This window comes from Bos indicus x Bos taurus, chromosome 1, assembly GCF_003369695.1.
Source record: "Bos indicus x Bos taurus breed Angus x Brahman F1 hybrid chromosome 1, Bos_hybrid_MaternalHap_v2.0, whole genome shotgun sequence".
NCBI classification, from domain to species: domain Eukaryota; kingdom Metazoa; phylum Chordata; class Mammalia; order Artiodactyla; family Bovidae; genus Bos; species Bos indicus x Bos taurus.
In genome coordinates this window covers 57,073,102-57,087,207 of record NC_040076.1, presented here as the reverse complement: position 1 = coordinate 57,087,207, position 14,106 = coordinate 57,073,102, and the positions used below count along the sequence as shown (strand labels likewise).

General features: G+C 35.6%; 1 protein-coding gene across 1 annotated transcript in view; it reads left to right on the top strand.

Annotated features, from left to right (window-relative positions):
• Window positions 1-14,106, top strand: part of ATG3 (autophagy related 3) — a 34,600-nt gene that overhangs the window by 19,045 nt on the left and 1,449 nt on the right. The window contains exons 5-11 of the mRNA XM_027519324.1: window positions 1,815-1,922; window positions 4,602-4,651; window positions 6,723-6,804; window positions 10,799-10,833; window positions 11,071-11,226; window positions 11,874-12,001; window positions 13,709-13,777. Of these exons, the coding sequence (XP_027375125.1) occupies window positions 1,815-1,922; window positions 4,602-4,651; window positions 6,723-6,804; window positions 10,799-10,833; window positions 11,071-11,226; window positions 11,874-12,001; window positions 13,709-13,777 (628 nt within the window). The remainder of the gene's footprint in view (window positions 1-1,814; window positions 1,923-4,601; window positions 4,652-6,722; window positions 6,805-10,798; window positions 10,834-11,070; window positions 11,227-11,873; window positions 12,002-13,708; window positions 13,778-14,106) is intronic.

Here is a 14,106-nt window from a genome sequence, read left to right as displayed (position 1 = left end):
CCTTCTGGTTTTCTCAGTGTGTATGCCCAGCAGTGGGATTGCTGGGTCATAAGGCAATTCTGTTTCCAGTTTTTTAAGGAATCTCCACACTGTTCTCCATAGTGGCTGTACTAGTTTGCATTCCCACCAACAGTGTAAGAGGGCTCCCTTTTCTCCACACCCTCTGCAGCATTTATTGCTTGTAGACTTTTGGATAGCTACCATTCTGACCGGCGTGAGATGGTACCTCATTGTGGTTTTGATTTGCGTTTCTCTGATAATGAGTGATGTTGAGCATCTTTTCATATGTTTGTTAGCCATCTGTATGTCTTCTTTGGAGAAATGTCTATTTAGTTCTTCAGCCCATTTTTTGATTGGGTCGTTTATTTTTCTGGAATTGAGCTACAGGAGTTACTTGTATTTTTGAGATTAGTTGTTTGTCAGTTGCTTCATTTGCTATTATTTTCTCCCATTCTGAAAGCTGTCTTTTCACCATACACAAAAATAAACTCAAAATGGATTAAAGATCTAAACATAAGACCTTCAGAAACTATAAAACTCCTAGAGGAGAACATAGGCAAAACACTCTCTGACATAAATCACAGCAGGATCCTCTATGACCCACCTCTCAGAATATTGGAAATAAAAGCAAAAATAAATAAATGGGACCTAATTAAAAGCTTCTGCACAACAAAGGAAACTATAAGCAAGGTGAAAAGACACCCTTGTTGGACCTTTTAAGTGGACTTCATAATTATAATCTTTTCAGCTACTTAATATCAGTCTTTTTTAAACCTAAGTTTTTCATGGAAGGTATAATTGATACTACTTTTGATATCTAAAATCTCAAAGCTAGAGGTTTTATTATCCATTGTATCATTGAAAGATTACCTGTAGGCACAAACGTGTTTCTGAAACAAGTATTTATGAAATTAATGAGGTTATTATGAAGCTAATTTGAAAACATCAAAAGGTTGTTACATTCACAGTCTAATGACATATAACAATGCATTGATTTGTGTTCTACTCATTATAGGAAAGGCAAAATATGTACAAAACATCACTTTTGTATCAATACAGTTTATATCAATATAGTTTTTGATGGGATTGGTCAGTTTATATCAATATAGTTTTTGATGGGATTGGTCATGTCTATCTTGCTTGTTTTTAAAAAAAATCAAGAGATTAATAGCACTTTGGTGACCCCACACTGCAATGTTTTTACCTTATAATTTTTCAGTTTTAGGCTTATGTGAATAATACCTGTTGATCGAAGCATATGCTATATGAAGAACTTGGCACCAATTTGTGTAAGAGAGTAAAATTTAGCAGATTAGTGAACTTTACACTGGTTTATCCATTATTAATAGCTGGAGCTTAAATACAAATTATGAAGCTCATATTGAAAGTTACTTTAACGTTGTAAACCAGAGGTCACCTCTACCACCTCTGAGTATGACAAGTAGTGCCTCCATGTTCTGAGAGTAAAGTACTAAAATGATATGTTATTCATTAGCCTGAGGTTGAACAATGTCATCTCTGACTTCAGGTTTGCTGATCACAGATCATAAAGGTAGAGCATACTTTGAACACTCTCAGTAGAGCCTTTCTACTTGTCTTCTCACAAAGCTATTTAGGGAAAGATAAGTGTCATCAAATAATTATATGTCTGTTGATTGAGTGTAACTCTTAAATACTCTTATTAGAAATAAAATATAATATTCACTTAATATTTTGATGGTAGGAATATATTTTGTGGAATAAACTCTCTTTTAAAAATGGATTTACAGAAAGCAGAATATATCCTAGTAACTGCCCTTGGCATTTCTTTATAGTTCCATGCTATAAGCGGTGTAAACAGATGGAATATTCAGATGAATTGGAAGCTATCATTGAAGAAGATGATGGCGATGGGGGATGGGTAGATACTTATCATAATACAGGTAAGAGGAGAATAGAATGGCATGTGTTTAATTTCTTTTAAACTCTTTTGCAATCTTTTATAACAGCCTTGATTTAAAAAATAAAGCAACACAAGGTATAGTTTTGTACCAGAAGATTTTTATGTGAAAAGAAGCTGGAGAACAAATTAGGAAAAAATGCCTTTGGAGTGTACCACATTTTATAGTACTGTGCTGCTTGCCACTATGCACTGCCAAATATACCATGAAGGCAAAATTATTGCTTTCAGTTGAGATTCACTGCAGTAGTCAGAATGCTAAATAATCTGCACAGGAAAAAGTACCTCTTTCAGTTCGTTTTTCCTCTGCTCAGGAAAGGACACTGCCATCTGTTTCCTTAAATGATTCAAAAACAGATTCAGGACCTGAGTTCCTTGAAGCTTTCTTGTTCCTTAATGAGTTGAATATTGTTATGTCAAGGCCTAGAGAAACTAGCAGTTTGAACAACTTCTTAAAATAATTTCAAAATCATCCTCTTTCCTCAACTGAATAGTGCTGTTAGACTTTTTGTATGTTTTTTCCCCTGCATCTTCCAAAAATCTTTCCATTTTTCTGTTTTTGTCTTCATTACTGGAAGATGTGGATGGCATGTCTGTAAGAAATTGCCTGTTGATAGAGTAGAGCCACTGGTTATAGCACTGTGTTTCTGATGTCAAGTTAGCCTCTCAGTTGTCTAGTTGTATTCCTTAATCCCTGTCCCAGAATCCAGGTGCATATTTACAAAGGCATTCATCACAGAGATAAGCAGGTGTTGGAATGATTGTGCTGTGCTGTCCTTAGTCAGTCAGTTGTGTCCAATCCTTTCCATGGACTGTAGCCTGCCAGGCTCCTCTGTCCATGAGGATTCTCCAGGCCAGAATACTGGAGTGGGTTGCCGGATAACCCTTCCTCCAGGGAATCTTCCCAACCCAGGGATTGAACCAGGTCTCCACATTGCAGGTGGATTCTTTACAGTCTGAGCTACCAGGGTAGCCCAAGAATACTAGAGTGGGTAGCCTATCCCTTCTCCAGGGGATCTTCCTGACACAGGAATCAAACTGGGGTGTCCTGCATTGCAGGCAGATTCTTCACCCTCTAAGCCATTAGGGAAGTCCTTTTACATGATTGTGGAAGCTAGCAATTCTGAAATGTAAAGGACAGGCTGGCCAGCAGCCTAAAGACTGGTAATGATCAGTTGATACAGCTAGAGTCTGAGGCCAGTCTGGAAGTAGAATTAATTCCTCTAGAGACTGTCTTTTTTTCTTAAGAAAAAAAGTCTATTAAGAGACTAAGTCTCTTTTTCTTAACCATCTGCTGATTGAATGAGGCTCACCTACATTATGGAGAGTGATCTGCTTTACTCTTAAGTATACTGATTTAAATGTTAAGCACGTTTAAAAAATAACCTTCAGAAGTAACATTTAGACTGCTGTTTGATCAAACTATGGGATACAATAACCTACCCAAGTTGACATATGAGATTAACCATCACAACTGGTACAGTGTTACCTTCATAAGAATCCTTTCAGCTTTCTTTTTCTTTTCCAATGTGTCCTCCTTTTAGGAGAGTCTGATTTAATGGGATGCTACTGCATTATATTTAGATGGATTGAAGAGGTTTATTTTGTTGGTTTCTGTGAAGTAGTCTCAGTGAGTTGTAATAGAAATCCATTATGTTAATAATCATACCTATTATAAAATAATTTCTAGAAAAACTACTCTGATATAAAAGCTTTATGCTTGAGCTATGGATTGTGACTGACATTTTCTGTTTGAAAGTAACTCTTTGGATTGGATATATTGAACAGATATATCAAAGCTTCAGAAGATAAACAAAGGAGCAAAGCAATATTTCGTGTTTAGGGTTTTTTTTTTTTTCCTTTACTGTTTCCCATCCTTGTTGAATCATTTGAAAACACTGATGGATGTCTTGAATTAGAAATATTATTTAGCTGACTTATGATCCTGCCATCTTCTTAATGTCACCTTCATTGAGACAAGTGGTTTCCAAGGTAGCTGTTTAATGAGGTACAGTGGACAGAGCACTGAACCGAAGAGTAGGTGTGGATTTGAATCCCAGGTTCTTCATGTAACTGTGAGATTTATACAAGTTTCTTTCTCTGGAGACTTCATTTCTTTATAGGGAGAAACCATTACCGTGACTACTTTACAAAACAGTGTTTGTGAGAACTATATAAAATACAGAAGCAGTAAAATAGAAAGTCTTATATAAATCTGATGTGAATATTACTTCCTTTGGATGTCCTAGATCTCTGAAGCAAATAACATATTTAACATAACCATTATCTTACTCAGAAAATTTCATTGCGGGTTATATGACCCCTATTGTCTCTTTACTTTGTGAGAATATTTATTTTGATAGGCTCACACAAGGGAAGTAAATAAAATAAATGAAGGATACTAAATGAGGAAAGATAGGCTAGGATAATTTATGGTAAAATATTAAACTGATAATTTAAAAGTTATTTAATTTTGAGAAGTACCTTTGTGATTATTTATTACCATTAGAGTTCATTTGTAAAAGTTCTGCTAACATTGCTTTCTCATTTCAGAGAATTTTGAGAATTTGGATAATGTTAAAAGTTTTTATATTGCTCAAATCAGGTAAATTGAAGATCTTTACAACTTAATTTTAGTTATTTTCTGCTGAATTTTAAACAGGTATTGCAGGAATAACCGAAGCAGTTAAGGAGATTACACTGGAAAGCAAGGTAATGGTTAATTAGTTATGTTTTTAAATTCAGTGACCTAGTTATTTGCTTGTATATTTATTTTGAGGTTATTCATATCATTCATATGCAAACTCTTACTATCAGTATTTATTATCAACTCTTAAATTCCAGCTATTTTATTTCCTCTTATTTTTCTGCATCAGCATACCAAAACACTACTGTTTTCCCAGAGCTTCTCTTTTCTTTACTCTGTCAAATGGTTAAGAAAAACATTTTTTTGAGACTGTAACTGGTTAAAATCTATAAATTTTTACTATTTGGGAAGATTTCTAGGCCAGTTTACAAGAAATGGCTTTTTATTTTTAAACAAAAGTCCCACACATTCTGTAAGTGGAGGTTTTTGAGGGGATTTACTTACTTGCTGATTACTTTAATAGATTGCTGATATAAATATCGTGTTTAAATTTGTAGTTTAAACATTGTCTTAAGCAGTTTATTCATTTCTTCTGAAGTTTCTTAATTTACTGCTGATTTGAGGGATTCTTATTTTTTGTTCTGTTTTTCATTTTGAAAATTTAAAGGAAGCTTTATAGCATCCAAAATCATGACGTTTTGAATGAGTGAAAGCTAAATCACTTGGGTTATATTGTACAGTTTATTTGAAGGAAGGGTAAAAATATACAATTGGGTAGAAATTTTCTGCTTGAAACTTTTCAGTAATTTAGACTATCTATATTAGCTTTTCATTTCTAAAGAATATTTATAGTTGTCTTCATATTTTTATATAGTTGTTTGAAATATAATGCAAAACACTTTCACCTTTATATTTTCTTAACTATTTTGTTAAATAGTCCATTCTCGTAGAGGATAGACTATTTGACAGAGTAACCATTCTTTCTGTCTTTCTGAAACAGCCGCAGCAGTTCCTAGTTTAAGATCATCGTCTTTGTGTGTTTTTGTCACTTGGATCTTTTGGGATTTGTTACTGGGGCTTAACAGAAGGTGTTAAAAACCCAAACAAGGTTTTTTCTTTTTTTTCCCAGGGTACAATTTAATGCTTGCTAGGGATTACGGTTCAGTTCATTAGTCTGAGAATTCATCCTTTTGAAGTTCTGCTTTTTGGAGAATTTGACTAAGGAGAAGTTACATAAATGGCCTTGCTGCTTCAGAAGCTCTTGTTTATTCTAGCGATTAATGTGTATGGATCAGACTTTGGGAATAATAAATGGCAGAGTGTGGATCCATTGTTTTGATAGGTTTATGATAAACCCTCTCAGGAATTTGTAATAAATTTAATAATGGTTTATATGGTACTTAGTATCCCACTTAGCATTCTCATGTCTTACTAATGGTTGAGTACTTGGAATAATTTACAACTAGAATTTATCTTCCCTGTCATTTCCTATTTAATACAGAATTTACATGATTTTTTTAAATAATTTAGTGCTTAGAATACATACTATTAAAATAAAATTATAAATTAGGTGAAACTAAACGTCCAGTTTTTTGACCTACTACATTGACTTCAGATTTTTAGAATATTAATTTTGTGAAAGTGATAATTGTATATTATATTAGGCTTGTCTTTGGTTAGCATTATGTCATTTTGATGCAGATATAGTTAAGAAATTGAACTAAAATCTTATATGTTATAATAATTGTAATTGCTTAATTCAACCAGGAATGTTAAATTAGAGAATACGATAGTATTTGATTTATAATAATAATAACATATAAATGTATTGTGATTTATAAATATATATATTTATATATTTTTTCTCCTTTAAGTGTATGAGTTAACTTTGAACTGACTTTCTAATACTGGTGAATTGGTTAGCTAGAAATATTGTTTTGTCAGAAGTGCAACCGGCAACAATTTTTAAATGACTCCTGGTGCTTCTATACTTTTTGTATTTTTCAGTCACAGTGGTTAGCACATGGTTTTTAATGATTGGTTTATGGGTTTATCATGAAGTAGGAGTTTTTTGAGTATAAGAAATATCTCATCATGCTTACTTTTGCAGTGGTTAGCACTGTGCTGGCATGTGGGTGCTCAGTATTTGAACTCATGAACATTTTTAAATGACTTTAAATTTAATTAATTTCAAAGGACAGTATAAAACTCCAAGATTGCTCAGCTTTATGTGAGGAGGAGGAAGAGGAAGATGAAGGAGAAGCTGCAGATATGGAAGGTATTTGTGTTATGGATTTGTTTTAATCACAATAGAGTATTGATTGTAGACTACATGTAATTGGTATGGATTAAGAATTCTACTTTATTGAGTTCTGAATTTTAACATTTAACAGCCTAGAGAGGATTTGTTTAGTTTAAATTTAATCAGTGCAGAACTTACCTTGCTCTTAGACTTTACCCAGAGCATGGCCTTGATAGCATCATTTCTGCTGGATCAGTATTGATCATAAATATTTAATGCTGGAGATAGCCATAAGATACAGATTCTTAAGCTAATTCCTAAATTCTTTCAGAACAGAAGAAAATTTGTTTAGGGATTTAGTATTTTCTTTTTCCTTTTTGATAGCATCTTACTACTTAAACCTTATGATAGTTATTCTTAATGGGGCCTTTTGAATCCTCCCACTGCTTCCTAAGAATCGGAAGTGCCTTCCTAGGATTGCCAGTTGAGAGTTGAGACTTAATGTGTTAGTAAATAATTGTTACAAGAGATTGAAACCCATTGTACTAACAGAACACAGTAATACAGGTCTAAAAGTATATGGCTATTCAAAACTTCATATTTTATTAGCATGATAATCTTTAATATGAAATTTCAGATATTTAAAAGTAGATGGAAGAAATTGCTGTCACCAGGACAACCTCTCTATTAAGCCCAATCTGTCTTTATAGTACTTACCTTCTCTGTATATTTGTTTGATTCTGTTAACCTTTTCCTCCCTTGGTTTTTATAACATGGAATTTTCCTCCTCCTTCCTTGACTGTTTCTTCTAAGTCTTCTTCCCAGGCTCTTTTACTTCTGCTTAGCTGTTAAATGTTGCTATTTTATGGTATTTCACTCTCTTTTTCTGCTCACTCCCTACACTCCCAGGTAGATTTTTATCTACTCTTGTAACTTCTGTAATTGGAGACTGTAGTCTGGCAGGAAGAATGGTGTGTAAAATGCATTAGATTTTCTGTGAGAGTTTAAATATGAATATATGTATGTATAGAGAGAGGGTTAGCAGTTGGAAAAAAGAAGAGAATATGAAAAATGACAGCGCAGGCATTTTGGAGGCTGTAAAGTGGCCAGATCCCCCCAGTACCTAGAATTTAGTGAGATAGAATGCAGAAGTAGAAGATAGTATCTGTAGAGATGGCAAGTGGTGTCTGCTGAAGAGGCAGTGGCAGCTTAGCCTAATCAACCAGAGTAGCCTTGACTTAAAAAGTGAAAGTGTTAGTTGCTGAGTTGTGTCTGACTCTTTGTGACCTCATGGGTTGGACTGTAGCCTGCCAGGCTCCTCTGTCCACAGGGATTCTCCAGGCAAGAATACTGGAGTGCGTTACATGCCCTCCTCCAGGGCATCTTCCCAACCCAGGGATCAAACTCAGGTCTCCCACATTGCTGGAAGGTTCTTTTACCATCTGAGCCACCAGGGAATCCTTTGACTTAAAAGTACCTTTCAAAAAGAATTAAGTAACTTTCAGTTTTGTTTCCTAAATTACTTTTGAGCTTCCATGAAACCTAGCTGTATATCTGTTCCTGGAGTCTAGTGAGAATTTTATCCTTATTTCCATGTATACTTCTATTCGTTGAAGAAATCCAGATGAGTTTACTTGTAACCAAAATTGATCACAGGAAACTCATATACCATGTCTACACTCAAGACATCCACGACTAAACCCCAACCCAGATCTACTCATTTAGATTGATTTCCACATGGAAGTCTCATAGTTGTCAGACCACCTTCTTGCACAAATGCTCATTTCTGGATTCTGTCTCTCAATGGTATACAGTTGTTAAGTTGGAGCAGGAAACGTTATGAATGAAGTACTGTTTTAGTACTTCAATACTTTGGCCACCTGATGTGAAGAACTGACTCGTAAGAAAAGACCCTGATGCTAGGCAAGATTGAAGACAGGAGAAGGGGATGACAGAGGATGAGATGGTTGGATGGCGTCACGAACTTGATGGACATGAGCTTGAGCAAGCTTCGGGGGTTGGTGATGGACAGGGAAGCCTGGTGTGCTGCAGTGCATGTGGTTGCAAAGAGTCGGACATAACTGAGCAATTGAACTGAACTGAACAGTTTTTAGAGTTCAAGCTATAGAATTGCCTTAAATATCTGACCACCTTCTAGTATGTTTGTTACATTTCCCTTGGATAGAATTAAAGAATTGCTATATATGGAATTTTGCTTAAAAAGTGTCATTGGTACCTAATATAACAGTTAATTTTCATCCATTTTTCAGCAAATATTTATTGAGCAAGACAGTGTCTATATATCAGATACTACATTTGGTGGTGGAGATAAAGCAGTAGACATGATCTCAGAGAGCTAATATTTGATTTAGGGGACACAGACAAAACAATAGATAAAGCAAAACATAAACTGTCTCAGATGGTTATAAGTGTTAGGGAGAAAAGTAAAGGCAGGCAGAAATAGGGAGTCTTGTAGTAGGATGAGTGTTGTAATTTTTAAATAGGTTGGTTAAGAGAAACGTCACTGAGGATATGCCTTTTGAGTATAGCCTGACAAGTAAGCGGACAAACTGTTTGATTATCTGAGGAAGAGTACAAAGGCCCTAAAGTGGGAACACATATGACTTATATAAATACTGCAAGGAGACTCCTATTTTTAGAGAGGCGCGAGGAGAGGGTAATAAGGCATGGAGTTAAGAGAGGTAACCTGGGAACCAGATGGTGTAGGGCCCTGGCTTTAACTCTGAGATGAGAAGCTGTTGGGGTTTTTTTAAGTAAAGGAACAACAGAATGAGATTTTAAGATGGCTATGACTGCAGTGTTGAGAATAAAGACTGAATGGGTGTGGGACAACAGTTAGGTGTCTATTTTGATAATCTAGGCAAGAAACGACTGTGACATGGGCTCAGGTGGTAACTGGAGGTGATGAGAAACTGAGGATTCTAGATATTTTGAGGGTAGGGCCAAAAGAGTATTTGTTGCTGGGTTGAATGTGACACGAGTGGTCACGTGTGACTCCAGGGTTTTTGACCTGAGTGTGTAGAATGATGTTATTCAGATGGGGAATGAATGGCTTTGGAGAGGAAGTCAGGAGCTCAGTTTTTGACATGTGATACTTGTGCTGCCCCCTAGTCATTCATTCGAGTCATAAACAAATAGTTGGGTATCAATGTTTGCAGTAAGGGAATAAATTCAAGAGTCATCAGCATTTAAAGTCATTGGGACTAGATGAAATCTTTAAGGGAGTTGGTGTGGATGAAGAAGAGGCAAGTTCCAAAAACTCAGCTTTCGGTTACTGTAGATGTTGAACAGGACCAGCATAGGAGATCGTGAAGGAAAAGTTAGTGAGGTGGGAGGAAAGCAAGGAAAATGTAGTATCTTAAAGGCTGAGGAAGGAAAACGTTGCAAGGAAGAAGAAATAAATCATGCCAGATGTTCTTAAGAGGCGAAGAGTTGACTCATTGGAAAAGACCCTGATGCTGGAAGGGATTGGGGGTAGGAGGAGAAGGGGACGACAGAGGATGAGATGGCTGGATGGCATCACTGACTCGATGGACGTGAGTCTGAGTGAATTCCAGGAGTTGGTGATGGACAGGGAGGCTTGGTGTGCTGTGATTCATGGGTTCGCAAAGAGTCGGACACGACTGAGCAACTGAACTGAACTGAAGATGAAAACGAGGAATTTACCACTGGATTCAGCAAGTAGAAGTCACTGATGACCTTAACGAGCATGTCTTACGCAGTTATATAAATATCCTTGCGTACCCTATGGAGTCACCAAGGACCCTGTAGTATTATTGTGCCACTTGGTATTAGTAATAGATCAAGCCTCAAGTATGCTGACTTTCTCTGGCACTGTTAGGTAGAGTATCTGCTTCTTTAGAAATATAGAATTAGCTCTCTCATTTATTCAGTATCTTCAGTCGAAACTAAAGCAAAAACCCAGGTTTTGCATTCTCTGAAGTAATATGTAATTTGGTTTAGGAAATTATTTTGAACTTGATTAATCTTTTGTTGCTTTTTATAACAGAATATGAAGAGAGTGGATTGTTGGAAACAGATGAGGTTTGTAAATCGAGTTTTCTTTAGTTAATTTTTAACGAGTAAACTTGGGGATTAGTGTTCCTAATATCTTGATCTATCAAATGAGTTTTTTATGTGTACTTTGTTTATAGCATGTAACATTTTAGCTTTGAATTTTGTTATATCTGCTGTTGAATAAAAAATACATAGGATGGGAAGATTTGCCAAAACACCACATAGTGATTTTAATGGTTGTAAATTTTTCTCCACTATTACCAGGCTACTCTAGATACAAGGAAAATAGTAGAAGCTTGTAAAGCTAAAACTGATGCTGGAGGTGAGGATGCTATTTTGCAAACCAGAACTTATGACCTTTACATCACTTATGATAAATATTACCAGACACCACGACTATGGTTGTTCGGCTATGATGAGGTAAAACTAAAGAAAAATTTATTTTAGTGTAAATATTTAAAATTTGAGGGTTGAATTCTTTTGTCATTAAGTCCATGGGTATATATTTTGGCCTTTAAAGTTTTAGGAATCATTTGTTTTGTTATTTTGTGATTAATGTTGAATTCGATTCTTATTTTGAAGAAACTAGGAATTATTCAATGTGAAACAACACTGCTAAGGATTAAACAGAAATAATCTGTTAACGTTTATTCCTTGGTCCCTAGAGCTTACCCCTTCGAAATGTGAAGAAAATTGAAGTTGGTTTGTAATAAAGGAAAACTAAAATAAAATTAACTTGTTTAACCTGTCATTCCAGTGACTATAAATGGAAAACAAGTAGGCCTAAAAGATGTTATAAAGTTATAAAATGTTTTGATAGCTCTGAACTTGCCTTTTTGTGGACTTTTTTCTGTATTAGATGATAGCTGATGTCACATAGCCTTGATGGACAGACTCTCTTCCCTGCCTACTTGGTACTTTGCCCCAAATGATCTGGTGATTCTAAATAGTATAGAATTTGAATTTGCAAGTGATGTGGAAGGTGGGGCTAAGTATATTTATAAAGACTAAAGTTTAGGCCTAAAAGTTCTTAAACAGTAATTTCAAAGCATTTTTTATGGTTTCAGCAACGGCAGCCTTTAACAGTTGAGCACATGTACGAAGACATCAGTCAAGATCATGTGAAGAAAACAGTGACCATTGAAAATCACCCTCATCTCCCACCACCTCCTATGTGTTCAGTTCACCCATGCAGGTGTGTGTTGTGTGTGTGTACACTTCATGGATTTACCACTTGAGAGTCTGTATAAACAGTGTCTGAACAGAAAAAAATTTACTTCATAAATAAAATTCTATTGTCTTCCTTAGAAATGTTTTTGTGTTTAAGTAATATATAAGACCAAAAAAAAATTTATCAATTTCTTCTAAGTTTCAATTCATTAAGAATATTTTTTTGTTCTTTTGTGTTGTGTTACAGTATAGATTTTTGTGATTTTACTCCTTTTATTAGCTCCAGGAATATTTTGGAAGATTCTTTTTAGATTAAAAAATACTAATGGTTTGCTCTGTTGTGATCTTTCTGTGAATGTGGAATATAAAGTTACTGCTGCTGCTGCTGCTAAGTCGCTGCAGTCATGTACGACTCTGTACAACCCCAGACGGCAGCCCACCAGGCTCCCCCGTCCCTGGTATTCTCCAGGCAAGAACACTGGAGTGGGTTGCCATTTCCTTCTCCAATGCGTGAAAGTGAAAAGTGAAAGTGAAGTCGCTCAGTGGTATCTGACTCTTAGCGACCCCATGGACTGCAGCCTACCAGGCTCCTCCATCCATGGAATTTTCCAGGCAAGAGTACAGGAGTGGAGTGCCATTGCCTTCTCCGATATAAAGTTAACTTTGTGCTTTTTCTAGGTGACCTATTAATCTCCTTTTATTGGTTAGTGAAGGGAGATGTGTGCAAAATTTCTATTCTCCTCTACTTTTCAGTTAAGTTTCCAACCCTACCAAATCAAGTACATTTTCTAATTTGGTATTTCTTTGTATCAGTGTGTTTTCACAGGGCTAAAAAAGTGACACTGAGTCTATATACATAATCAAGGCATTTTAGGCCTTGCCATTGGCTGCTTCAGATTATGTCTTCATATTCTCAGGGCCAGTACATTTACTCTCATCTTCTAAGTTGATTGCCTCTGTCATGAAGGTTGCATTCAGAGATTGAAGTAGTGTTATTTAAGCCAGGATACATATAAAAGTTCATTTCTTCTGTATGATGCCCTTTACTCAGTTAATTTGCTCAGATAATTACTCTGATATCCCTGTTTTATGTAGCATAGGAGATTTACCAGTTGGCCATGAAAAGATTTGTGGAAAACTTTAGATAAAGATCCTTTATATAAAGGCAAAATTTTTTTTTCTAATTAGAATCAGATAATTTTTATCTGAAAAAATATATATATATGAACTTTGACCAACTGGCTTTTCTTTAACTGAGTTGTGGCTTATTCTCTATTAAATATTTAAGCAGTCAAAATCACAGCATTATAAATACTTCTTTTTTGTTGTTGTTTTTTACCAACCATTTTCATGTAACTTTTTTGAATTTGTCTGGTTGGATTCTTGTTTATTTCTCAGAGCAGAAAGCCCTTGCTCTGCAGTTGTGCCCTGGTATGATTTCCCTTTCTCTGATTTTCTTCCCTACCCCACTTCCGCCCCCATCATAGGAAAGCTAACTAGTTCTATTGTGTTCCTTTGTGACTACCATAGCTTTTTAAAATTAGCCCCTCCTCCAGTAAAATTGTCTGCATGACTCAACAGTCTGGCTTGTTGGAGAGTAGGGAGGAGAATATTTTACGTAATTACTGTTATATATTAAAGTCACTGACAGTAAAAATTTTCACAAACAAAAACTTGCTTTTCCTATTTTGATCCAGTTGACCTATGCTAATATTTATTCTTTTGCATTTAGGCATGCTGAGGTGATGAAGAAAATCATTGAGACTGTTGCAGAAGGAGGGGGAGAACTTGGTGTTCATATGTATCCTTACCTGTCTGTGTATGTGACTAGAGGCAAAGTGCTTCTGGGATTTTTTCCCCCTTTTTGAGAAATTTAGCCCCTCATATGTGGAAATTTTAGTGGGAGTCTTTATTTGGAAAATGTTGCACTGTGATAGTTCTGGCCTGGTTCAGTTGTTGAGCACGTATCCCTGTGTGAACCAGTTCACTCTGCTTTATTACAGAGCTTCAGAGCAATATGTGCTTCTAGGTAGCAGGTTGCCAAGTACCTTTGTTTGTTCAGAAGGCAATGGCTGAGAGTATGCAATTCATAACTGTTAACTCTTGATGGGAAAGAAACTCAAAACGCTT